At 39.3% G+C, this 25831-nt stretch overlaps 3 protein-coding genes across 3 annotated transcripts; 2 read left to right on the top strand and 1 right to left on the bottom strand.

The window, feature by feature from the left end:
- The first annotated feature begins 12474 nt into the window (after nucleotides 1-12474).
- Nucleotides 12475-14376, top strand: LOC126372633 (ganglioside-induced differentiation-associated protein 1). The gene is made up of 5 exons (XM_050018464.1): nucleotides 12475-12688; nucleotides 12766-12958; nucleotides 13049-13228; nucleotides 13347-13547; nucleotides 13771-14376. The coding sequence occupies exons 1-5, from the start codon at nucleotides 12545-12547 to the stop codon at nucleotides 14070-14072; spliced, it is 1020 nt and encodes a 339-aa protein (XP_049874421.1). The 5' UTR covers nucleotides 12475-12544; the 3' UTR covers nucleotides 14073-14376.
- LOC126372632 (acyl-coenzyme A diphosphatase FITM2) lies at nucleotides 14338-16272 on the bottom strand. The gene has a single exon (XM_050018463.1). It carries the CDS (start codon nucleotides 16161-16163, stop codon nucleotides 15066-15068), a length of 1098 nt encoding a protein of 365 aa, XP_049874420.1. The 5' UTR covers nucleotides 16164-16272; the 3' UTR covers nucleotides 14338-15065.
- A 353-nt stretch (nucleotides 16273-16625) lies between these two features.
- On the top strand, nucleotides 16626-24461 carry LOC126372374 (chromobox protein homolog 1-like). The gene is made up of 7 exons (XM_050018082.1): nucleotides 16626-17100; nucleotides 17438-17581; nucleotides 18286-18429; nucleotides 18646-18792; nucleotides 20660-20784; nucleotides 21245-21280; nucleotides 22918-24461. The coding sequence occupies exons 1-6, from the start codon at nucleotides 16816-16818 to the stop codon at nucleotides 21267-21269; spliced, it is 870 nt and encodes a 289-aa protein (XP_049874039.1). The 5' UTR covers nucleotides 16626-16815; the 3' UTR covers nucleotides 21270-21280; nucleotides 22918-24461.
- The last annotated feature ends 1370 nt before the right edge of the window (nucleotides 24462-25831 follow it).

Genomic DNA, 25831 nt, shown 5'->3' with positions numbered 1-25831 from the left:
GAGAGTGCGATAATTCTTCTTGTTCTTGCAACGATCTCGACGAATCACACTTGATGCCGCCTCCTGAACCACTTAAACATGATCAAGGCTTTGATAACAGTTCTTCATGTATTCCCAACATAGACAATGTTTCAGAACAACATTCTTCGACAATAGGACAAAATCCTCCACCTTCTCAGCCCTCTCCTCAAATTGGACGGAAAGAGTACCTCCGTTCAGATGCTGCTCCATACATCCTCCATGTCCAGCGTATAACTGATGCTGAAGATAGTGGTACCATCCTGCACCCTATTGCATTTGGTAACTTTCTTAAGAAAAACAATTTTCAAAACATTGTACCTGGGAGCGTTAAACGCATAGGGCGGAACAAATGTGTTGTAGGGTTCTCAACTTATACTGATGCTAACTCATTCTTGTCCAGTGAAAAGCTCGCTTTAAATAGATTCAAGGCTTTCATCCCAACGTTTAATGTCACACGCATGGGTCTTGTAAGAGGAGTCCCATCAGACTGGTCTTTGGAAGAAGTTAAAGAGAATATCTCTACTCCTATTGGCTGTGGTAATATCTTAAAGGTAAGGCGCCTTAACCACAAAGTGATTGTTAATGGAGCTCCATCTTGGCAACCCTCCCAAACAGTTGTAATTACATTTGATGGGCAGGTACTTCCTAAAAGAATATTTATGTGTTACAATGCTCTTTCCGTAGACATCTACGTATACCCAACAATTCAGTGTTTCGTGTGTTGCCGCTATGGACACTCCCAAGATCAGTGCCGCTCTAAATCCAAACCTAGGTGCTATAAATGTGCTCAAAATCATTTAGGTCAATTCTGTTCTGTTGAGGAGGATGCTGCTTCATGTGTAGCTTGCTCTGGATTTCACTTTGCCACAAGCAAGGCCTGCCCTGAATTCAAAAGGCAAAAAGATATTAAGAATACTATGGCACACTCATGTATATCATATAATGAGGCCATCAAACTGCATCCTCCTATCTCGAAATCGTATGCAGATGCACTCGCAACCTCACCCCAACATTTTACTTATGCCCAGTCAAGCCAACCACACTCAAACAATGCTCCCACTTCGTCTTCATACAAAAAGACAGTATTCAGACAGCCTCATGCTCCGCCCCGGTCTGTTCAGGGATATGATCGTGCGGCCCATAATGCTATAATTCGCGAATTTCAACCTCCATCACCTAGCAATGGGTGTGCTCTGCAAGCCAAAAATCCTGATACTCATCATCCGGAAGACCAAGAACAAATCATTGAAATGGTTATGAATCTTGTCAATATTTTACTTAAAAACAAAATCTTAAAACCGTACAACGCTGACGTTATTTGTAATGCTCTATCTCAAAAAAACAACAATGGATACGATAATTCAATGGAATTGCAGGTCCATTCTTCCCAAAAAGTCTGACCTAATTTATCTTATCAATAAATATAAGCCAGCTGTAATATCTTTAACTGAAACATGGTTAAAGCCAGACCATGTTTTCAGAATTTCAGGTTATTGTTGTATACGTTATGACAGTGACAGGTATAACATAGATGACAGCTATGGCGGTGCTGCCATGTTAATTAGGGATGGGATACAGTTTTCTCGAGTTTCATTTAATAATAATTTGACTATGATTGATGCAGTTGGAATAAATATTGATAATATTACTTATGTGTCTGTTTATGTTCCTCATCCAAATGCGCATGCGTTTCAGGAGATAGAAAGCCTTTTTTCTTCTCTTCGTAGACCTTTTCTAGTTATGGGTGATTTCAACTGCCACCATATAGCTTGGGGTTGTGCGGTGACCAGGTGGAATGGTAGGCGATTACTAGACATTTTAGATAACTATAACTTATGCATTCTAAACACTGGCGAACGTACACGTCTGTGCGAGACAGAAAGTGCTGTTGATCTAACCATATGTACGCCTAACTTAGCATCTAATTTTACTTGGTCTACTTTTCGGTCTACTTGTGGAAGTGATCATTTCCCATTAATAATTTCCACTTTAGTAAGATATGCTAAAAATGTGAGGCGTACTCCCCGATTGAAGTACCGTTTAAGTAATGCAGATTGGAATAGATTTAGACAGCTTATTGATGACAAATTATCTCAATTACCAGAGAACCCAATTGACAATGAAAATGAATGTTCTAGAGCTTTGGCTCTGTGCATTCTTGAAGCTGCAGATCAATCTTTTCCAATTAAGAGAACTGTGCGTGATTCAATTCCTATGCCACCTTGGTGGGATTCGGAGTGCTCTTATGCTGTACGGAGAAGAAAAGAGGTTGAGAGAATTTATGCAGATGACATGTCAGATGAAAATCTACACAGTTTGAAGAATACTATTGAGGAAACAAGGATTATTTTAAGGGATAAAAAACTAGAAGGTTGGAGAGCATTCTGCGCGTCTCTTTCCCCAAGAACATGCCCTTCTGAGGTTTGGCGTTCCATTAGATGTTTCAGGAGAGCGTTTAATGATTCTCCTTCAGTTTCTATGTTGTCTCCGCAATTGACAGATAGTTTCCTTGACAGGCTTGCTCCTCCGACGGTTCCCCAAGAAGAACTGCTTTCTACCTCTCCTTCACCTGCTAGACCTTTGCAGGATTGTTTTTCTTTGGATTCTCCATTCTCTTTATATGAATTAAAGGGAGTGATTTCTACTGTAAAGGATTCGTCACCTGGGCCGGATGGAATTCCTTATTCATTTCTTTCTCATCTTAGTGATTCTGGTTTAAATTATTATTTAAATATTATTAACTCTGTAATGACTTCTGGAAATGTACCAACTTCATGGCGTTCTCAGGATATTATACCAATATTAAAGCCAGGCAAGCCTTCTGATGAGGCAACCTCTTATAGGCCGATAGCGCTCTCATCAGTAATGGCAAAAGTTGCAGAACATCTTATCAAAAATCGTTTGGAATGGTATATTGAGAAGAATCAGTTATTGTCGCGTAGTCAGTTTGGTTTCCGTAAGAGTCTATGTACTATTGATAGTGTTAGTGTTTTTATTACTGATATTCAGTTAGCTTTCTCTGCGAAAAATTCTGTAGTTGCGGCATTTTTAGATATATCGGCAGCTTATGATAACGTACTTATTCCTGTTTTGAAAGACAAATTGATTAATTTGAATGTGCCTATTATCTTAGTCAATTTCATCATTAATATGCTTTCTGTTAGACACGTTACTTTGATATCTAGTAATGGACTTGATGTTAGTCGCACTATCTACAGGGGTCTACCCCAAGGTTCCGTGCTCAGTCCACTGCTGTATAATATTTATGCGTACGACCTGGAATCATCCTTGCTTAATAGTGCTAACGTGTTACAGTATGCTGACGATTTGCTTATTTACTGTGTTCATAAAAATATTGATAGTGCTTGTGAATCGCTGACTTATTCACTTAGTCTTTTAAAGTGCTGGCTAAATAACAATGGACTAAGTCTTTCTGTTGATAAGAGTTCTGTAGTAGTTTTTTCCCGATCACGCGATCGGCCGAACTTAATACCTATAGTAAAATTTAACCACAATTCACTGCCTATTAAGCAGGATGCAAAATTTTTAGGAGTAGTGTTGGATCGTCATCTTAACGGAGCTGCCTATTTTAAATACATCGTGCTCAAGTGTGAAAAAATGCTTAACGTTATGAGATGTCTCTCGGGTGTTTGGTGGGGTGCACATCCCTTTAATCTGAAATTATTATACAATGCAATTATTCGCAGTGTTCTTGATTATGGGACTTTTCTTTTAGAAGGAGGTAACAAAGACTGTTTGGATAAATTGGACAAGATTCAGTCCAAAGCTTTAAGGATCGTATTGGGAGCAATGAGATCTAGTCCTGTAAATGCAATGCAGGTTGAGTGTGTCGAAGCGCCTCTTCGATTAAGACGGCAATACTTATCGGACCGGTTTTTCTTTAAATCTATGCAGTTTTCAAATCACTTATTACATTCTAAACTCTTTGATTTAGTTCACCTCGTTGACAATTCTCCTTATTGGCGACATAAAACTATTCCATGTCTAGTAATGAGTTATAAAAAGTTTCTTTCGCTTCAGTCTCCCTTGTGTCGGTCCCCTACCCTTGCTCTATACAGCATCAAATACGAATCTTTACTGATATCACCTGATATTCGATATTATTTGGACTTTGATAAAAATGACGTTGGCGTGTGCACAAAATTTAATTCATTTGTGGGTGAGAATTGGCCAGAATGGCACCATATCTTCACAGATGCCTCGAAGTGTAGTTCTAGCTGTGTTGGTGTAGGCATTTTTCATCCTCAATACAACATTATTCAAAAAATTAAACTCCCTCCTGAAACCTCAATCTTTACTGGAGAATGTTTTGGTTTATTGAAGGCTCTTGAATATATCCTTATTGCAAAATTGAAAAAAGTCGTTGTTTTTTGTGACTCTAAAAGCGCCCTGCAGGCATTAGAAAAATTCCCGTTCAAGATGAAGCCTTATTACCCAATTATATTTCAAACTAAAGAAAAGTTGCTTCAGTGTAGGTTGAGTGACCTTTCTGTAACCTTTGTTTGGATACCCAGCCATTGTGGTATCTGGGGCAACGAGAAAGTTGACAAATTGGCTAAAGAAGCTGTGCAGGATGGTGACATGTTTCCTTATAAGAACTACTTCCATGATTTGCTTAGTTTACCTAAAACCTATCTCAAAGAGAGTTGGCATGAGTCTTGGGTTGAGAGTAGCCGTCTGAAGGGCAAACTCTATCATAATTTACAACCTCATATACCTTCTAAGCCTTGGTTTTTTAAGGTTAAATGTTCTAAGAAGGCGGTATCTATGCTTTGCAGGATGCGTTTCGGCCATGTGTGCACGCCTGCACACCTTGGTCGCTTGCGCATCCTGGATAGTAACATGTGTGAATGTGGTGTTGATGTTGGGGACTTGGACCACATTTTCTTTGTGTGCACTAAATATGACCGTTCATCATTCCTTAATGCCCTCATTTCCGCCAATGTTCCTCTTCCCACTCGAGTTTCCTGTTTAATTTTAAATCCTATTTTGTTTTGTGATATTATATTTTCCTTTCTTCTGTTAAATGATATTAAACTATAGCAGATATAATACCTACTTCTACATCCTATTTATTTAATTCATTTATACTTTATTAGACTCTCATATTTATTTTTTATCCCATTTACCTGATCCTATTTTTGTGTAAATTTCCGTTCCCGAATGTTATTTCCTTCCTTTTCGTTTCCCAATCTTTTAATACTTGACATTGGCACAAAGCAACACTAGTGCCATAAAAAAAAAAAAAAAAAAAAAAAAAGACGTACCGACGATAGTATATTTATCTCTTTTTAACTTATGACGGCTCATATGTGTGCGAAAGACAAAACCTATGTTTTTCTTTCGTCTTAAATATGCTCCGTCTATTCTATACAAGGTCTTTGCTCTTAGGCTTAGGCTTAGGTGTACTTAGTTGGTCACCTCCCAGTGCAGTGGGATGGTGGTTGTCCCTCCAGGCCTAGGTTCGGATGGAACGCTACCCTTCTACTCGGTGTACCCCGGTAACACAATTAGTAACTGGCGGCAGGGGTCTGACTCCATGTCCCTCTTGCTAGTTTTGGCGAAGCACCACTCAGCTCCACCAGCTCTGTGGATGTGACTGGTGGACTACTATAGCATCCACCTGTGCTAGAACCTGCACAGTTGATCGCCGTGCGCGGGGATGAAGGAGTCCTGGAGGGTTGAGCAGTGCTTGGGGAGGCCCTTGTTTTTTTTTTTTTCTGCAACACGCCCTCTTTGGTCTGGATTTCAAGCAAAACGGCACCTTCTGGTCTAGCCAATCAGGAGGAAACGGTTCAGTGTCCCGTCAGAGGGCCACGGCTAGGGGCGTGGGAACTGGGGACTGTCCATGGTGATGGAGTACGGATTGCGGAACTCCCGGCACGACGGCTGCGACTGGTCGAGCGTGACGGCCGTATCCATATTCCGGATATCGCGACAGAAACCACTCTTGCGCCCCTATATCCTTTCGGTAGTCCTAACGCCTGAATTATTTTTTGTGAGTAAGGTGTTCCCAAGTGTGCGGGCTCCGTGGAGGGTGGGAAGCCGAAAGGATGAATTTTATTTTACATGCGAACATGGATACCAAGTCGCCCCTTTATAATGTAGAGTCACAAGTTGTAGACACCAGTTCTCTGGTGGCTACAACTCAAACCGCCACCGGAGTCAGTGCCCTCTCGGGTGCTGTTGAAACGGTGCTCCATACAACCTCCAAAGGAGGATTCCCCCTCCAACCTACCGGTGGTAAAGGGAAACCTAAAACCGCGTGGAAACGACCAGTGGCCGCTCCCGTGGTGGCGGGCCCCTTCCTTGCACCACCAATTCCTACTCCTGCCCATCCCTCCCGTCCGCTCAACCCCCCGGGGGAGTCGTGGCTGGTGGCTGGGCCGCGCAAGAAGGGCAAATCTCAAAGGACCGAGCCCCCTTCGACCGCGGCACAGACAGCATCGTTGCACTCCCCTGAGAGCGACGGAAAACGGACGAAGAAAAATAAGAAACAACGCCGAAAAGCTAGGCTTCTTCGTGAGGCTGCAAAGGCGGTCGGTTCTTCGTCTTTTACGCCCATACCCGCCAGTGCCCAACTACCGACGACGGCTGGGCCTGCCGGTCCGGTCCGGGCGAGCGGGTCAAACCGACCGACCGAACCGAGGCCGGGGCCCAGCAGCCGTCTGGATGGCGATAACGCTCCAAGGCATGGGAAGCCGGGCAACCGACTGACCAAGGTCGAACGAGCCGCTGGCAAGAGGGCCCGGCCCAACGAGACTATCTCTCCGAGGGGTGAGTCCAAAAGACAGCGACTTGAGCGTCCTCCTGGAGCTGGGGCTGGCAGCTATGCGGCAGAGGCGGCAGCAGATCTTGTGGGTGCGGTTACCACTGTCAGCAACCGCTACCTCACCAAGTCTGAGGCTGCCTTTATTGAACGAGCCATCGTCGACAAGGTGGTGGCCGAAGCCATGACCCTACCAGCGGAGGTTCAGGGGCCTAGGTTTAACGGGAAACCGAATTTCTCCGAAGGCCTCCTGAAGCTTTGCTGTGAGGATCTGGCTTCTTTCCAGTGGCTCCAGAGAACCATCTCGGAGACACGACTCCCTACAGGCGAGGAGATCGTGGCGAAGCGCTTCTCGGAAATACCGAGGAAGGTTCGCTGCGGTATCCTCATACCCGGACGGTGGGAAGATGCCCACATTCTTGGTAGTACCCTTAACTACCAGAATCGCTGGGCACACGTGGGAAGGTGGGTACAACACTCCCACGACTACCAGAAGGGTAAGGACGGAGAAGAGTCCACGTTTGTGGTGCTCTCCATCCCAGACGATGTGGTCCCGTTGGTCCTCGGGAAGGGGCGTCGACTTGCCTATGGAGCTGGGTCGGTGTACCTCAAATTCCAGGGGGCCAAGGGAAAATACATCGACACTCCACCGGAGCGACTGGGATTGGGAGTGCCACAAACCGCCAGCGCGAAGTCGCAGGCCTCAACAGCTACGGGGCCTGCGCCGACGGTCTCCACGAGCTCCCCTACGGAGGCAGCGGGGGCACCGCCTCCGCCAGTCCAGGAAGCGCCACCTTTGGATCCCGGAACAGATGACGTACTGTCTGATGAACTGGATCCAGAGGTTGGTGATGAATGGCCTGGGGGACTTTTCGCTGGCCTACAATTGGGGGGTGTGGGTGAAGGGGAGCTGCTGTCCGATGATGGCGTCCTCTCCTCCTAAGATACCCATCCTCCAATGCAACCTCCACCACAGCGAGACTGCGACGGCTCAAACGCGGAAATGGGTGGAGGACCAGCCCGCAGCCGTAGTCTTGATCCAAGAGCCATGGATCAGGCGCGGCCGTATACGCGGCTTTCTCAATATCAGAGGTAAGATCGTATTTTGTACAGATCACGACACACCCAGATCGTGTATCATAACACTAACAACATAAACGCACAGCCTTTAACAGAATTCTGTTCCAGAGACCTCTGTGCTGTGAGACTGGTCACACAGGAAGACTCAAACATCCCAGAGCTAGTCCTCGCCTCGGCATATATGCCTGAGGAGGAGGAAGCTCCACCCTACGAACTGGTGAGACTGGTGAACTACTGTGAGGAAGGTGGCATCCAACTGGTCATCGCCACTGACTCCAATGCTCATCATCCACTCTGGGGTATGAAGTCTTCCAACAACAGAGGTAACAAACTTTTCGAGTATCTCTTCTCCACAAACTTAAGTCTGCTAAACATTGGTTCCGAACCTACTTTCATCAATAGACGTAGTAGAACCATTATTGACTTGACTCTGGCGACGGAAGGAGCGGCGAGCCTAATCAGCGGCTGGCATGTCTCTGACGAAGCCTCGTGCTCCGACCACAGGTGGATCCGTTTTAACCTGCAAGCCTCAGTCAAACCCACAACTCCGAAGAGGAACCCTCGCAAGACTGACAGGGGTAAGTACTCCCGGTTGGTAAACAGCAGGCTTGCGTGCGGCATCCTACCCCACGATCTGGAGAGCACTCTACAAATAGAAGAACAGGTAACCAAGATCACTACAACCATGATCGACAGCTACCACGTTGCATGCCCACTGACCTTACCCAGGCCGAACCGCACAAGTGGTCAGCCCTGGTGGGGCCCGGAACTGGAGAGGCTGAGAACTAAGGTCAGAAGTTTACTCAACCGGGCAATGAATACTAGTACTGACCTCGATTGGAACAATTATAAGGATGCCAAGTCCAGGTACAAAAAACGTATCAGATTCAGGAGCTCTGCCTCGTGGAGAACCTTCTGCGGCAGCATAGAGATCTGCGAGCAAGCAAATCGGGTAAGGAAGGTGCTGTCCAAACAGGACAACACTGACCTGGGCTCAATCCGGAAAACCGATAACTCCTACTCTAGCTCCCCAGCTGAGACTCATCGCGCCCTCCTAGAGACTCACTTCCCGGGCTGCGAACTGACTAAGGTAATCAACTGGCAGGACACAATAACCACACCCACAGAGACATGCTGGTACACCGCACACAAGGTAGTATCAGTAGACAAAGTTAAATGGGCCATACAATCCTTCGACACCTTTAAAGCGCCGGGGCCGGATGGCGTCTTCCCAGCACTACTACAGTGGGGGGGACGCGTGGTCACCGAGCGACTAACATACATATTAAGGGCGTGCCTAGCACATAGGTACGTGCCGAAGGGATGGAGAGAGGTGGAAGTGATATTTATACCTAAGACAGGTAAGAGTGACTATACAGACGCTAAATCCTTCAGGCCAATAAGTCTCACGTCGTTCCTGCTGAAGACCTTGGAAAGACTGTGCGACAGGGAACTGAGGGACAACGTTCTCAAACACACACCGCTGCACCGCAATCAACACGCGTACAGTGCAGGTAAATCTACAGAATCGGCACTACACATGGTTGTGAATAGGATCGAGGAAGCTATAACAGAAAAAGGAATATGTCTCGGAACCTTCATTGACATTGAAGGAGCCTTTGACAAAACCAATTTCTCCAGCATTAATAAGGCTCTGGCCAAACATGGAGCGGACCCAGTGCTGAGTGGCTGGATCAACAACATGCTCTGTCAAAGGGTGGTAAGATTTTCTGGTGATCAACAGGTTGCCATGGTATCCAGGGGATGCCCACAGGGCGGAGTACTATCACCTCTACTCTGGAACCTGGTAATAAACGACTTGATCACCAATCTCAACAACAACTATTACTACACCATAGGTTATGCAGACGACTTGGCCATTCTCATCAAAGGGAAGGAAGCGTCGACCGTCTGCCAGCTAACACAGTCCGCGCTGCGTATCGTGGAGCGTTGGTGCGGTTTGTACGACTTATCGGTAAATCCTAACAAAACAGAAATAGTAATGTTTACTAGAAAACGAGCTCTTGGTGCTAGCTACCAGATACCGAAGCTATTCCAAACAGAACTCCAACTTGCTACACAGGTCAAGTATCTGGGTGTTATTCTCGACAGCAAGCTGAACTGGAGTATCCACCTCAACAAGAAATTCGAGAAAGCAGCCATCACCTTCTGGCAATGCCGCAGAATGGTAGGTAAAAAATAGGGACCTTCTCCAAAAATTACATTATTGCTTTACATTACGGTGATTAGACCGATCCTGAGCTACGGCGCCCTGGTCTGGTGGCCGCGCACCAGGCAGATCACGGTAATCGACAAACTCCGAAGTTTCCAAAGGTTAGCATTAACTGCAACTACTGGATGCATGACGACCACACCTAGCGCAGCCTTAGAAGCCATGCTGAACGTACCACCGTTGCACCTATTCATAGAACAGGAGGCAGCGATCTCTGCGGTACGTCTAAAAACCCTTGGACTTTGGAAACACAGTAGAATCCCACATGCAACCATCTTGGAGGAAGTCCACCAGGACTTTCCAGTACTGGAGGCCAAAAACGACAGGATTCCGAAACAGTATGTATTTGACAAAAAATACAAGATTCAATTATACGAGGACGACAACCTATGTGAAGGTCTAACCTTGAGAGAACTGAGGATCTTTACAGACGGATCGAAAACAAGGTCCGGTACTGGTTCAGGTATATTTTCCGAAGACCTCAACATGACAATATCGGTCCCGCTTGGCTCCCATAACACCGTCTTCCAGGCCGAGTGTATGGGCATCACGCTAGCGGCAAATGCGATCATGGCCAGGCAGGTACGGGACAATTCCATTAGAATACTCTCGAACAGCATGGCAATTTTGCAAGCCCTCAACAACTACTGCATTAGTTCAGGGCTCATACACAACTGCCACCAATCACTGACTGAAATATGTAAGTACAACCACGTCACTTTACAATGGATCAAAGGACACAGCGGTTCAAGAGGTAACGACGCGGCGGACGAGCGAGCTAGAAGAGGATCGGAGGCAACGGCCATCGGTCCGGAGCCGATATTGCCGATCCCATTCGGACAGGTTCGTTCGCTGCTACGGACGAGAGCCGCCAACAAACACAGCAAACTATGGACCACCGAAAAGGAATGCAGGCAGGCTAAGATGGCACTACCCAACATTGATAGCCGTCTCTCCAAGAGACTTCTGAAATTAAAGAGGTCTCAACAGCTGTTATTACTGGTCACGGTGCCTTCAACAAACATCTGTTCACACTAGGTGTCACAGACAGCCCCCTGTGCAGAGCCTGCATGGAGGCGGAGGAGACAGCGGCTCACGTTCTACTGGAGTGTGGAGGAGTCGCCAACTACCGGGCCAGGCACCTCGGCCTGACGGGGTGCCTCCCCGAGGTGGTCAGCAACGTCAAAGGACTGTTAGACTTCCTTGGGGAACTAGGCTGGCTGGAGTAATCCAGCCGTTTCAGGTATCACGCAAAATAGGCGCATAGACGTCGAGTTGCGGAAACCGGCCCGCGAATACCAATACCAATACCAATACCAAGGTCTTTGCTCAGGACCAACATATCTACAAACAATTATTATTGTAATTAAAATAAAGAGATGCAATGTAGGTAACAACATACATAATTATATACAAATCTGATCTGAACTATCTGTCCTGGGGACATATAGGTTATATACATATAGATATGTACGCCCTTCCATGTTGCTCTTTGCCTAATACGGAATGTCAGAGCATATGTTGCTATTCTGCTCTAAATTTTCATCCTACTTTTTGCGCGCTCATTGTCAATCCGCAATGATTACTATATATGAATATCAATAAGTACTTAATTCGTACTGGATTGATTTCAAAGAATGTATCGCATGAGATCGATACAATCTCACACGAATACTATCCATAATTATAATTCAGATTATCGATACATAGCATCAGGGTCAAGCACCCCTAGCTAGCAGTTTATCATAACTTTTCATTTTATGTTTTTGTTTTTTGTTCGTACAAAGGACAGGCAAAGGGAATGTGGCCCATACAGCCATAATAGAGTTTTTCGATAATTCATTAAGTAAGAGAGTTGCATGGTTGATTAGATCTTTGAACAACTTCCGGTGTTTGAAAAACCACTCGGATCCATGAAACAAGACAAAATATATTCATATCATATACATGATATATTGCATGTTTCGTACGTTTCATAAAGGTTATTATTAATTCTAATTTTGTTTTTATTAAATTGTATACAGTCTCGTCTGACATCACTACATAACATCAATATATTTAAATAACTATAGCTTAGCATAGGTATAACCTAGTTTGACGATGTATAAAATTATTTTCCAATAGAAATAACCGAGTATCCATAATACAATATATTGTTTAAGGTTTTAAATATTAATTTTATTAAGTTCAATAGCTGTTTTGATTCATTTGTTGTGGACTCAGCTTTAGATTGCCCACGGAAGTAGTTATTGTCAGCTGATTTTATTTTTTTAATGTTGGTAGTGTTCGAAATGAAAAAGCCGCCTAATGTACTTGTGATAAAACATTTTTCGCTTTAACTCAACTTTAACTATTTTAATGGGGTGTACATTGTTTTTTATTATTTAAAAATAGTGCGTGTGGTCGTTGAAGTTGCAACAATGCATTATATTCAAAAATATTTAGACAACTTGCCTAAAATGCCTAAATGGCAAAATTCGAAAATGAATGGAGAAGTTCCGCATTCTGGAAAAAAAACAAATATATTCTTATACTGTAACTACTACAGCTTCTACTCTCAAAAGGTAGGATTAATAATCATTAAATTCATAAAATAAACTTGTTTAAGCTCTGACTAAACATAGATTTATATTTTTATCAGGTATTAATGGCACTTTATGAGAAAAATGTTGACTTTGAGCCATTGATGGTGGACATCACGAAAGGAGAGCAGTATTCATCGTGGTTCCTTGAAATTAATCCTCGTGGGGAGATTCCTGTGCTTAAAGTCAACGATAATATAATTCCAGACTCTACAAGGATCTTGGACCATCTAGAGTTGTATCTTGATCCAGGTTTGTTTGACAAAAGATGATAAGCATTATCAATTTTACTGGCTATGTCTGTCTATCGACTGGTGCAATCGAGGCTGTTTAATATTGCAGAATTACCTTCATTGGTGAATGTGTCATCAGATTTCAAAGTTGTGAACAATATCAACAAGTTTAGAGAGCTCATTGAAGCTCTGCCATCTGGAGTCATCACAGTGGGTTCATTTTTCCAGCCCCATTTGTGCGGGAGACCCAAACTACCTTTCATTTTGCCTGTCAGAGAACTCTTGAAAAGTAAGTATATCAAGTTCTGTTAATAAATGGCCTTGAACTTACAGACTAAATTGGGTATCTTATCTTTATCCTGGTTATCTATTTGACAATGATTGTAAACAAAGTTTTATCATTTCAGCTGCAGATATGGGTAGCTCAAATAATCTTAGGAAACTGGCCGAAGAAAATCCAAAAGCTAAAAGCATATTATTGTACAAAGCTGAAATACAAGATCGAAAACATGAAATATTAACTAGTGAAGAAGAATATATTAAAGTTCTTAACATAGTGGATCGAGTCTTAGAAGAAGTTGAAGCCCAGTTAAAAACTCAAAATGAAGGTTTGTTTATGGTGCATTTTTTGTTAAATAATATTAATACTTTCAAAGCTAGGACTCTAATTATAAGTTTAAAAACTAAAGTCCAACTACAGAATTTTATGAAAAGTATGTTTACTTCATCACAGTAGGTTCATGTTTACTTTTCATAAAATTAGAAACTAGAAAATATTTCTCAGAAATTCTTACATACAAACAAACAGTGTACCTACCTATTTTTTTTTAGGAAACTGGCTTTGCTGTGAGAACTTTAGTATAGCAGACATCAACTTGGCAGTACTCCTGCAAAGACTGTGGGAACTGGGTTTTGAGGACAGATACTGGGCAAAGGGAAAGCGACCGCTTTTAGAGAATTATTATGAAAGGGTCAAGCAGAGAGAATCTTTTAAAAAGGCAATACCCAACCTACCATTCCACATAAAGATGATAATAATGTCTCAACCACCTGCTTATGTTGGGGCAGCTGGAGTAGTTTCTGTCGGAGTAGTAGTGACTGTGTTTTACATCTTAAAAAAGCTAATTCGCTAAAATAATAGTAATATATTAGTAGTTGATACTCAAGAAGACATTAAAGCATGAAGACCTGCTCATGTGTTAGTATATTATGAATGAGTATTGACAAGATTAATTCCAAACAAACAGTATTAGAGTTGATTTGAATTTATTGCTTATTAGATACAAAAGTTAGAATATAAAATTACCTGTCTGTATTTAAAAATGTATTTTAAGTAGTAACTTGTGCAACAATAACAGATAGTGTAATAAGAGTTAGAGAGCAATCAAACAACATTCATTTACCAAAAACCCTATGTATTTGTAGATTGAAAATATATTGCAATCCAAAAAGTAAGGCTTAGATTGGGTTCAAAGAAATACAAAGCAGTTTAACCTACTCACTACTTCATACTTACAATAAAATAAATTAACAAAATCAACAAAATAGTTCAATTTCAACTAAAATGAGGTTACAAGAACTGAAGTACGTAAGTACTGTTTCAAAAACAATTCATTTTTAGTCTTAATTAAGTTTCATTAAAACATTAATGTAATTATTTAAATTAAACCCTTGACACTGATTTCAACTATCTAAAACTGAACCTTATATATTTTTAATCTTAGCTTAATATTTTAATAAATTAATGAAAGTTAATGCAAGTTCCCAATTAAGTGAAATGAGTATTGAATTGGTCTATGTAAAATGTATGTTATTTTACTTCATGTACTTATACATTTTTATAAATTCAATTTGAGTGTAGTAACAATATATTTGCTACACTCTATTCAAAGTTACTTTTAACCTTTGTTGATTAGCATTCATTTTCTACTATTTCTTTTTTGTTATATAATAGTTACCATTTGAATCTTCCAAATAAAATGTTTAGTTGCCAAATGTAAATATATGTATATGTCTCTAGAAATATAAATAAAGAGTAAAATGCCAGGAAACTTGTTTAAATATAAAGTTAGCACCACCATACCATTATTCTAAAGTAAACCCATTAAACACCATGTTTATTACAATTATCTCGCTTCCTCGGGAGCTGTTTCCACTCCATCTTCCTTCCTGTTGAGGGGCATCCCCATAAAATGTTTTCCATTAGCATTACTCATTCTCTTCTTATATGGTGGATTGGTTGCAGCGCTTGGTTTTTCTTTGTTGTATTTAAATATCCCTTCTCCAGGCATATTAGGCAAGATACTAGGTAAGGTGTACCAAACTCTATAGGTCACAAACCATGTTAGGATTGCTATTACACCACTGATGAATTTCTCCACCATAATGTGATAGTATAATATAGTAGATACTAACATAACATCCCACAACAACTGAAGGAGGGCCATAGAAATTAAAAGTCCTCTAACATAGGGAGTGAAGTTTTCATAAGATGTCTTCAATATGTTCAATTCATCATTGTTAATGTTTTTGAGAGGATTGATACTGGCCGAGCGCTCATCGATGCTGCGAGAATATTTCTCATCTCTGATATAATCTTTGATTCTTTCCCAACCAATTATTGCTCGGGCCTCTTCAATCATAACTAAACTGGAATATATCAGAATGAAACAGTGCCCTGATATATCAAATCCATTCCAAAAGTGACCACTCTTCAAACAATTTGTTTTGTCATCATATAATCTTGAATTACAGCGTCCATATTTTGTTTCAATCACATTAAAGAGTGTAGTCCATGTGTACCAGAACAAAGTAGCAATAAACAATCTTGATAAGTGTGCAGTGGCTATAAGTGTTCTCTTACCGCAACAAGTGGTGTACGAAGTCATGAGTACATAAGGCACAGTTAAAAATAATGTCCAAAACCAACCAATCTTCACGAAATATTGATTGAATACATTGTCACTTCTTGAAAAATAAGACTTGGGAAAAGTAAGAACATCAGCTACCAACGAAAGCAGGAAGAGAGCTCCTAAATACACTGCTATTTTTAAATTTGTGTCGAAGAAAAGTAGTTTCTTGCAAATGTGCACGATCATTAACACAAACACTTCTAAAATAGAAGCAGCTTCGCGGATAGGTTTTGTGCCTTTAGCTTCAGATGCATCATTTGGACCTTTGAAATTCATTCGCGGGCCTTTAAAACTATTACCTCTACTAGTCATGATTTTTAGATAATCATGCAGGTATTACAGGATTTACGATATGGGGTTATTTTTTTGCTGTCTGTCCTGCTCTGTCGTCACTGTCACTTCAGGTCAGCTGTCACCTGTCACACATGTTTTTTTTTTCATTTTCTCTAGTTCGTTCCATTCCATGGTATAGAAATATATTGAATCCACAAAAGAACTTTACCAACACACATATTCTGCCGCAGGGCATTGTGGGATTTGTGGGGTAGGTTGCAATATATTTATTATGTTTATTTTACTAAAACAACTACGGACGAAAGTCGGAAATAAATATAAGCATTTTTTTTATTAACTCTTCGCACATATTAGATTGTTCATCTTTTTCTGTTTAAGGTGTATAAAAAGAGACAACATCAATTGTTTTTGATTTTAGGAAGAAATCTATATAGTCTATGATTATGTATGCAGCCTACGTACCATGCAGCCATTCCAAAGCCCGCCCAAGCAAGCCAAGCGTCAAAAAAAGACGGCGTCGCAAATATAAAGTCGGTCGACGTTTAAACCTTTTGGTACAAATTCAATCTTAAAGTCGTGTTTATCTTTGTTGAGCTTTCTAAGCCATTTGTTAATAATAATACACTTTATCGTATTATTAGTCATAATTGTTTATTATCCGAAGTTCAAAATGCGGAAAATATCGAAAACTCGTGCTGACGAAGCCGACGATGTGGTTTCTTCAACTAATGGCTCTATAGTAAACGAAGACCAAACGGAAACAAGAAAGTATACTCCTGAAGGCAATGACAACGGTCAAGATCCAGAAAATGATAACAGTGGTCTTGAAGACAACGACGCCGATAAGGAACCCGTAAACACTTCCAAAAAATCAAAAGGAAAGAGAGGCCGGAAAAAAAAATCCGAGAAAAAAGGAAAGGAGCAAGATGAAGAGTCTGCCGAGGAAGAGTATGAGGTTTGTTCCACTTGAGCATTTTATTCAATCTAAATTTATCTCGGTAGAGGATAGGGTCTTATGAAAATGGTTAGGGTGTCGTAAAAGGGGTCCCAACACTTAGAAAAATTTCACTTCAATTTTGTATGAACCATCGACTTAGCCGAATTTTCGAATGAAATTACTATGGAAGCTGGACTTGTAAAATTTTCAAAAGTTTGTTCTAATAGGAGTCTAGGACTTTTTTGGTTCTTTGTTTTTATATTTTTTTACGAAAGATAGTATATTTATTTTTTTCATAAAGGTTTTCCGAAATTCTGGAGGCAGGATTGTAAACTGTACCTTTTGTTGCTCACAGGTGGAGAAGATTATTGATTCCAAAAAGATTAAAGGTAAACTGCATTACTTGATTCGCTGGAAGGGATATTCCGCAGATAGTGATACCTGGGAGCCTGAAAACACCCTATCCTGCCCAGACTTGATCCAGAAGTTCAATGACGAGGTACAATTTCTTTCTATCTTATCTAGCTTATTTGATCCCATTGCTGGGCAAAGGTATCTTAAGTTTAAGAAGTGTCAAAATTGTCTTGATAAGTTTTGGCTTTGTAACGGGTGTCACCGTAACAGTATATGAACAAGACTTGACAAATATATGAACAATCTTGACACTAATTGATGCAACTTGACCTTGACACTAATGGGATAGGGTTATTGAAATTTTTTTTATAGGTACTGGGTGAATTTTTGGCCACTTCACAGAATAAAACATGTGAATCTTTGACGAAAATTATAGCGACGTTTTTTTTTTAATGTGACTTAGAACAAATAATTCTAAAAACAGTGTTACAAAGTTGTCTCAAAAATCCCCACTACGCGGGACGCACACCTAGAACACTATACCTTTGCGCCGCCGCACAGCGCGCGACGTATTGTACCCCTCCCCGCTGTTCCATTTTGTAAAGGGGCCAAAAAGTCATCCTGTATAACTGTACCAACGGTATCTACCAACTTAGGTACAAATTTTTATCACAGAATCTTGCATGTTTTTGAATGTTGTCCATTTATTTTCGTATAACTGTTATCACTTCACACTCCGTGGTCCAGTGGTTGAGCGTTTGGCTCACGAGCCGGAGGTCCCGGGTTCGAATCCCGGTGGTCATATCACAAAAATCACTTTGTTAACCATTTTGCAAAACTTTCTTGCAGAAAGAAAATTCCAAGAACAAGGAAAGCAAGAGCTCAAACAAGCCAGGGCGGAAGAGAAAAGCAGACAAGAAGGAGCCCAAAAAAGCTAAGAGAACCAAAACTGAATGGGACAGTGAGAAAGCTGATGAAAATGCGGAATATGAGGTTAATGCCAATTTTATAATCAAAATGTCGGAAAAACAAGATGGCCGCCATTCAAAGTGTTCTATATGTGCTTAACCGTTAGAGGTAGAACGTCAATTTTCAAACAAATACCGGACACGCGAAGCTGCTTTGGCAGCGAGCACACCACGCAAAATCTAGTTCTAATAGTAACTTTGGAATGCTTTGGATGTTATATTTTTTCTATGTTGTTGTTAGGTTGAACGCATATTAGAAGTACACCACAAAAAGAATGGAAAAAGAGAATTCCTCATCCACTGGAAGGGCTGGTCCAGCAAATTCGATTCTTGGGAGCCAGAGAGTAATCTCAACTGCTCTGAATTGATCAAAAAGTTCATGGATAAGGTAATTATATTATTTTATTTACTAAGTATTTTTGACTTGAAAGGCAACTAATCTTTATTAAATTAGCAGCATGCTAGTTTTAACACAATAAAGTACAGCTATTTGCTTTTTAAAGTACACTTATATACGTACGTGGTACGTATATTATCATATTAAATATCAATGAACGTAGTTTAACGAACGAACGAACGTAGAAGGCAAAAAGGAAACCACTGCTCTATTTTTCCCTAAAAACTAACTTTTTAGGGAAAAAGTAGCATTCTCTATGCTGCTTTTTTAGGGAAAAATAGAACAGTGATTTCTCGACACCATCAACACCGACAAGAGCGTGGCTCTTAAATTAGTGGTGTGATTAGTTATTAATTAATACGAAAGTTTATGAGTGGGACAAACGTTAAAATACCTACCTATCATATCCTGTCGCTAGTTTACGCAATATGAGGGCTGCTATTTATAAATTCGGAACTGGCCACAGAAAAATATTAAAAAGTAATTTTTACACCATTAAAAATAGAAGTAGATACAGTTTAATTCATGTTTTTCCATTTATGGTGTCGTTTTGAAAATTGCGTCTTCAGCATCATGGAAAAAAGAAATGAAAATTTTCGCGCGATGATTTATTCCGATTTTCGGCGTGGGGTCACTCAAAAACAGAACATTGATGAACTTACTTCGACTTTGGGTATGAAGCACCATCGAAAACCTCTTGAGTATCACTCGTTCAGTGAGTTTAATCGTGGGCTATGCTGACCGTCGAATTTAAATAAGGTCGCCCTTTAAATCAATCGTTCTAACACAACAGCATCAAGCATGTGGGAAGACATGCGTGGAGGGGTAGCCAGAGGTGTATAGTATACAATCTTCGCCAGCCATGTTGAAGACGTACATAATAGGGGGCGAGCCTATTGCTATCAATCGGGCACAAATCCCACACGATCCAAACCTGAATTCAAACTCAAAGTCAAATTCAGTGGATTAATGCCTGAGCCGGGATTCGAACCCGTAACACTATGATGATGTAGTTCGCGCGTTCTCCGAACATGACTATTACGGATTTATTTATGGTTCCACCACAAAATATTGAGCCTGTTCTAATCGCCAACACCAACACAATCACCAAAATTCGACTGTAAAAAAAAATGTTCCCATTGGACAACTTGACGATTGATCAAAAACAAGCTTGTGTCGGGTGCAAAAATAATGTTAAAAAATACAAAGCTCTTTATATAATATACATAGGTGATGGACGAATCTTGAAATTATGCGTATCACCCCAAAACTGAACTCAACCAACTTGATGAGGTTTGTAATCCACCTCACAACCCACACGATAGAAGAAGACAGGCAAACTAAAACAGGCAACTAGATGGGATGTTCCAAGATAAGTCGAACCCTACAAAAGTTATTTGAGTGTTGTGTTTGTGCAAAAAGCACTTTTAAGCAAATGGTCGTTTGTTTTTGGTATAAATGGACATGTGGTTACAGTGCCACTAGAAAATCATAAAACGATTTATTAATTCCAAATGGTTCAAGACCATTTATTTGACAGAAGTATTTAAAGAAATTAGAAAGAACAACTGACAATGCAGAATCTGAAGTAACTTTGACTAGTTGGAAACTAGATTCACTACGTTTTACGTTCTTTATCACGACACTGCTCACTATCACAGTCACGCCAGAACAACTCAGTTTTTGAAAGGTCAAGCGATCGAATTGATGGGTCATCCACCGGACAGTCCAGATTTGAGAGCCCTCGCCAATCTTAATCTGTCATTAAACTTATATTATATAACCTTATTATCCAGTTAATAAATCTCCTGGTGGACTTCTATAGTGGTGTGTATTAATAAGTTACGACTTATTACAGGTGACTGTAGCCCGCTCCAGTGACACTCGAAATCTTCGCGTGTCACGTGAAACAACAAACAGATTCACTTTACAAGATCCTACACATGGACGAAGGCTTAGCAAGAGGCGTGGTCAGCGTCAAAGGTGATTCGATTTGTAAACATCTATTTTGTAAAAAAAAACTAAGAGTAAGATGTTTGTTATTTTTACTATTTTAGTCCAGTAATCAAATGATGATTTTCCATTAGTCATGAAAATGTATTGTACTTCTAAATTTGAATGATAATTATGAGAAAACCACATTACGAAATATAGTAACAAGAACACACATTTTATACAAGCCAATATAGACCTCAAACGGGTGGGTAAATGTGTATGGAAATTAAGTTGTAGAAAATTTTAAGCTTTTATTTAATAACCTAAAAGTTGGACCTGTCCCCCTGCTCTGGTGGACCTCTTTAACTTCAGAACTTTTTTTAACTCCCGAAGCACCATGAATATTTTTCTGAAGAAATTGCTCAAGTCCCTGTCACACGACCGGGTGAGAGCCTTAAAGAGAAAACTCACATACTGTACAACCCCTTCATTGTATTTTTTGTTTCAGGGTTCGCTATGATGATGCAGAGTAATATTAGATAAGGTATTTTTAAAATTAAGTATCACTGCATTTCGTCTTTACCAAAACTAAAGTTGCAATATTTGAGTCAGTGGAAGTATGTAGTATTTTCAAGATTTCTGTTCGTTAGAATATTTTTAGATTCAAATTGTACGTTCTGTTCGCATCTGGATCACCATAGTCACGTTTATATATTTTAATATATTATTAAATAGATCTTACTATGGAAATATTAATATTACTAGTGGAAAATAAAGCTACTAAATCCCGAAGGTGACCATAGCACACTGGTTAAAATATATGAATAGTTGTGTGCACACTGCAAACTATGCAAACACTGGAAAATTGCGTAGGCTATGCGAAACTAACTTAGTTCGCAGTGTACAACCGGCGATTTTCAAAACAACTATAGGGTATATAAAACTAATACTGACGCCAGCGGTCTTTGGTCGTGATCGACAACAACAACTAGTTATGCATTGTGTGTGTAGTACTATATTATTTTCCAAATATGGTCAAGTAGTTTTTAGAAAGGACATGCTTAAAGAGAGCCAAGTTAGGCCAAATTTTTTATTGTTTCTAGGCTATCAATTATTTACATAAAAGTTACTGCTTAACTGTTTATGTATGTTATACCGGGTGAATTTTTGAACCCTTCACAAAATTACACGTGCCAGTCTTTGATGAAAATGATTAAATATGTATTTTTTGGTGCGATTTACTGTGTATTGTGAATCGAACAATCTCTGATTTGAGACCAAGATTATTTCCCGAGAGCTGTCTTCGTCGTATATACTGTGGGCAGCTAACGAATTCTCTAGCCCCGAATGTACACCTCACCATTTTACCGATCGGTTGGACATAAAACAAAACACGAATTAGTCACTACACGACGATACCGCTTTCGGTAATACGGACGCGTGCGTATGTCACGGGGTTCGCTCGAACGATAAACACCTAACGGCGCGTTTCGCGATTTTGACCTTTGATTCATTGATCATTGATGCCGACAACCGCCAACAATATAGATGTTGCTGTTAAGATTTTCCTTCGTTTAACCTTCTGATTTCATGGATAACAGACATGCATCTTTTATCTTTATTTTTGGGTGTAAATGATGACCCTTTTTACATCTTCCTCCTTAAAATAAAGAGAAGCAGTATAAGTAGCAACACATTGGGTATTTGACTGGGTCAAAGATAAATTGTAAAATGCTAATCTAGAAACAAACGTCAATCTAAGATAATCATTTTACTTTTCGAGTTATTTTCGAATTTTAATTACAAATTAAGTAACAATGAGTACTACGACGTTTGACTGTATTGATAACGTCACAGGTCAATATTTCCATACAAACTCCAAAAAAGTTTCGTTTTGATATATTATTCCGTAAAAAGTATCTCATTTGATTAGGTTGTCAAGTATGCCTTATAATGTGATTCAAATATCAAGCAACAACTATTTTTATAAAATATGCTTCTGCAATTACATTGTATTTTTGACTAATTATGTACCCGATTAATGATAAAATAGGTAATTATCACGTTAATCTCGACAGTGCCATCTATATTATTTTTGGGAACGTAGCCTGGAAAGTCCCTCATTAGATTTTGTTTGCTGAACATTAAGTTCAATCGTTAATTTCACTTTATTTTTTACAGAAATGGAATCTGAAAACCAAACGTAGCCTGGATTTTTTGTGCAGTGGAAAAAAGATCACCCGGTATAATACGTATGTTACTATAAAAGCCCGAAAAGTACGGTAGAATTGTTTCGCGCTTATGCAAATCTTATATTTACCGTACTTCAGACTTTTACTGTACGAGTACAATGTATCTAAGTTATGGACTTGGGTTCTTTTTCCATAACAATTGTCCTTTGCATGTTTTTTTAATGTTAGGAAAAATGTTTTTTTTTTTTAATAGATTTTCGGTGTAAGCACCCACGACTGCAAGATGTAAGCATCATGGCATATATCAATATTAATTCGTTATTGATTATAAAATGTGCAGCAAGTTCTATGTATTTGATACATACAGAACAATAATAATTTGTTTATTGTTAAGGAGGATGGGACCTACCAATAATTAAATTATCAAAAGTGTTATCGCGCACAAAATGTGTAAATATTTAAAAATACTTATTTATATATATAGTTAATTAATATTTTACTCTTAAACATTACAACTACAACCGATGATGGTAGTTTGTACATAATTTATAATGTATTTTACATATTTTTCCGAATTATATTATAGTTACAAGCTTTTAGTATTTCGGTACTGTCTTTTCAAATTACGGTACATAAACTACGAATTATCATCCATCCATTATCTATTCTTCTAATCAAATGAATGAATGATTGAAATGTTGAATTAATAATTTTAGCTTTGATATTGTTGATTGTTATTGGCGAGACTACCAGCTTCAATAATATTTGAACCCATCCTCCGTTAACTTTCTTTTATTTCAACGGGATGTCCAGTATATTCTCAGGTAAGTTTGCCAGACTTGTCAGGCACTACCAAATTTATTTTTTAAAATAAATGAATAAATGTGCGAAATGTGTGGCGTGTTACGACACGATCTAAAAATGTGGACTTATCTGAAATCCAGTCGAGTTTATATATTTTGTAGCATTTCAGAATATTTGATTGTTTACTACATTGATTTTTTATATTTTTTTGCGTTTATAGTAGAAATAGTTAATACTTACGAATTATTAATTGAACAAAAGATTTCGTTTAGATAGTCTACCAATTAATAATTCTTCATGTATTTAACTAATTACACGTAGTTAAGTACTTGGAAATAAATATTATATGTGTTGCATAAAATATTACATATTGATTTTAGATTGAAGAATAATGTCGTTTGAGCTTTTATGTAAATAATGGTGCCGATTCTGACGGATACCAACTTAATATTATTTGTTTCACAGTTCTGAAACGACATCTATCTCTTTCCTAAATAAAAGACAGAACTATTTTAGAGCTGGGAAATTAAAGTAACATTAACCACTACTTGAGCTCAAATAATAATATTTTGGATATAAAAGCTTACCTTCTTCAAACATAAGAGTACATAATACATCTATATAATTATAAGAATTGTTTTCAGAATATTAGTATTTTAAGTATATCCATACTTATCAGTTGGTGTGTTTCGTGTAATTTGCAGTCACATTATAAATAGTTCTAATAAATTGTCTTTTCTTGTCTACATTTCCTTCATAGCGCAGCCAAGTGTGTGCGTCAAGCTAGCGGCCTCAAAAAAAAATGGGCACGAAAAAATAATTTGACCATACCAAAAAATAGTACTCTTATTGAAAAAAATAGTACCTGTTGTAAAAAAATTAGTACCATCACGGTTCTGGATTTATAGCCATGTTTTATTGCACTTGCTAGCTTGACGGTGAGCGAAATTTGGCGAGAGTTAACGACAAGGTCTTTCGCTTTGATTTAAACGCCAAAAAATAGTACCGAAATAGTACTCACCCCCTACAAAATACCGAAATGAGTACTTCCACGGTTCCAAAGTTATAAAGGCAGTTCTTTGATCCCGCTGGCTTGACGTTTTGAAAATACCTATTATCTAGGGAACGCTTGCATACTTCAGTTTGTAACTAATGTCAATAAACTCGTATGACATAGTACTCCCTACCATCATAATTTGGACTTGTATCTCTTTGTAGAAATATGTCAAGAAGTCATTATAACCTATGTCATACATTTATCAAGACAGGTACAGTCGCGAACAAAATTATTACACATGCTCAAGAAGAATGTTGTCAGATTTTAGTATTTTTTCCCCATTTTTGGGTAAAAATTGGTGAAGTGCCAGGGTTGTCAGATGAAAGTAATATCATTGTTGAAACTCTTTGAGTTATTCTACAAATACTGCAAATTGTTTATTAACAAACACTTCGATCCGTAACAAATTGAACATGAAGGTATAAATTATAAAATAAAACAGCAGATTAAAAATGTATTATGATGTATTAAAATCTACCATCATAATTTGGACTTGTATCTCTTTGTAGAAATATGTCAAGAAGTCATTATAACCTATGTCATACATTTATCAAGACAGGTACAGTCGCGAACAAAATTATTACACATGCTCAAGAAGAATGTTGTCAGATTTTAGTATTTTTTCCCCATTTTTGGGTAAAAATTGGTGAAGTGCCAGGGTTGTCAGATGAAAGTAATATCATTGTTGAAACTCTTTGAGTTATTCTACAAATACTGCAAATTGTTTATTAACAAACACTTCGATCCGTAACAAATTGAACATGAAGGTATAAATTATAAAATAAAACAGCAGATTAAAAATGTATTATGATGTATTAAAATCACAGATTGTTTTCAATAAGAACTAGACCCATGCAGCCATTTTCTATTAAAATTATTGCATATGGGTGTATGCAATAGCAATTTTTTGTAATAGCAACACTTAGGAATAAATTGTGAGGTTATGTAATTGTCTACGTGACTGTATCTACAACAAATGTATGGCATAGGTTATGATGATTTTTTAACATATTTCTACAAAGAGAATCGGATCAAAATTATG

The sequence above is a fragment of the Pectinophora gossypiella genome, chromosome 14 (genome assembly GCF_024362695.1).
Source record: "Pectinophora gossypiella chromosome 14, ilPecGoss1.1, whole genome shotgun sequence".
NCBI lineage: Eukaryota > Metazoa > Arthropoda > Insecta > Lepidoptera > Gelechiidae > Pectinophora > Pectinophora gossypiella.
This window is presented reverse-complemented; position numbering and strand designations above follow the sequence as displayed.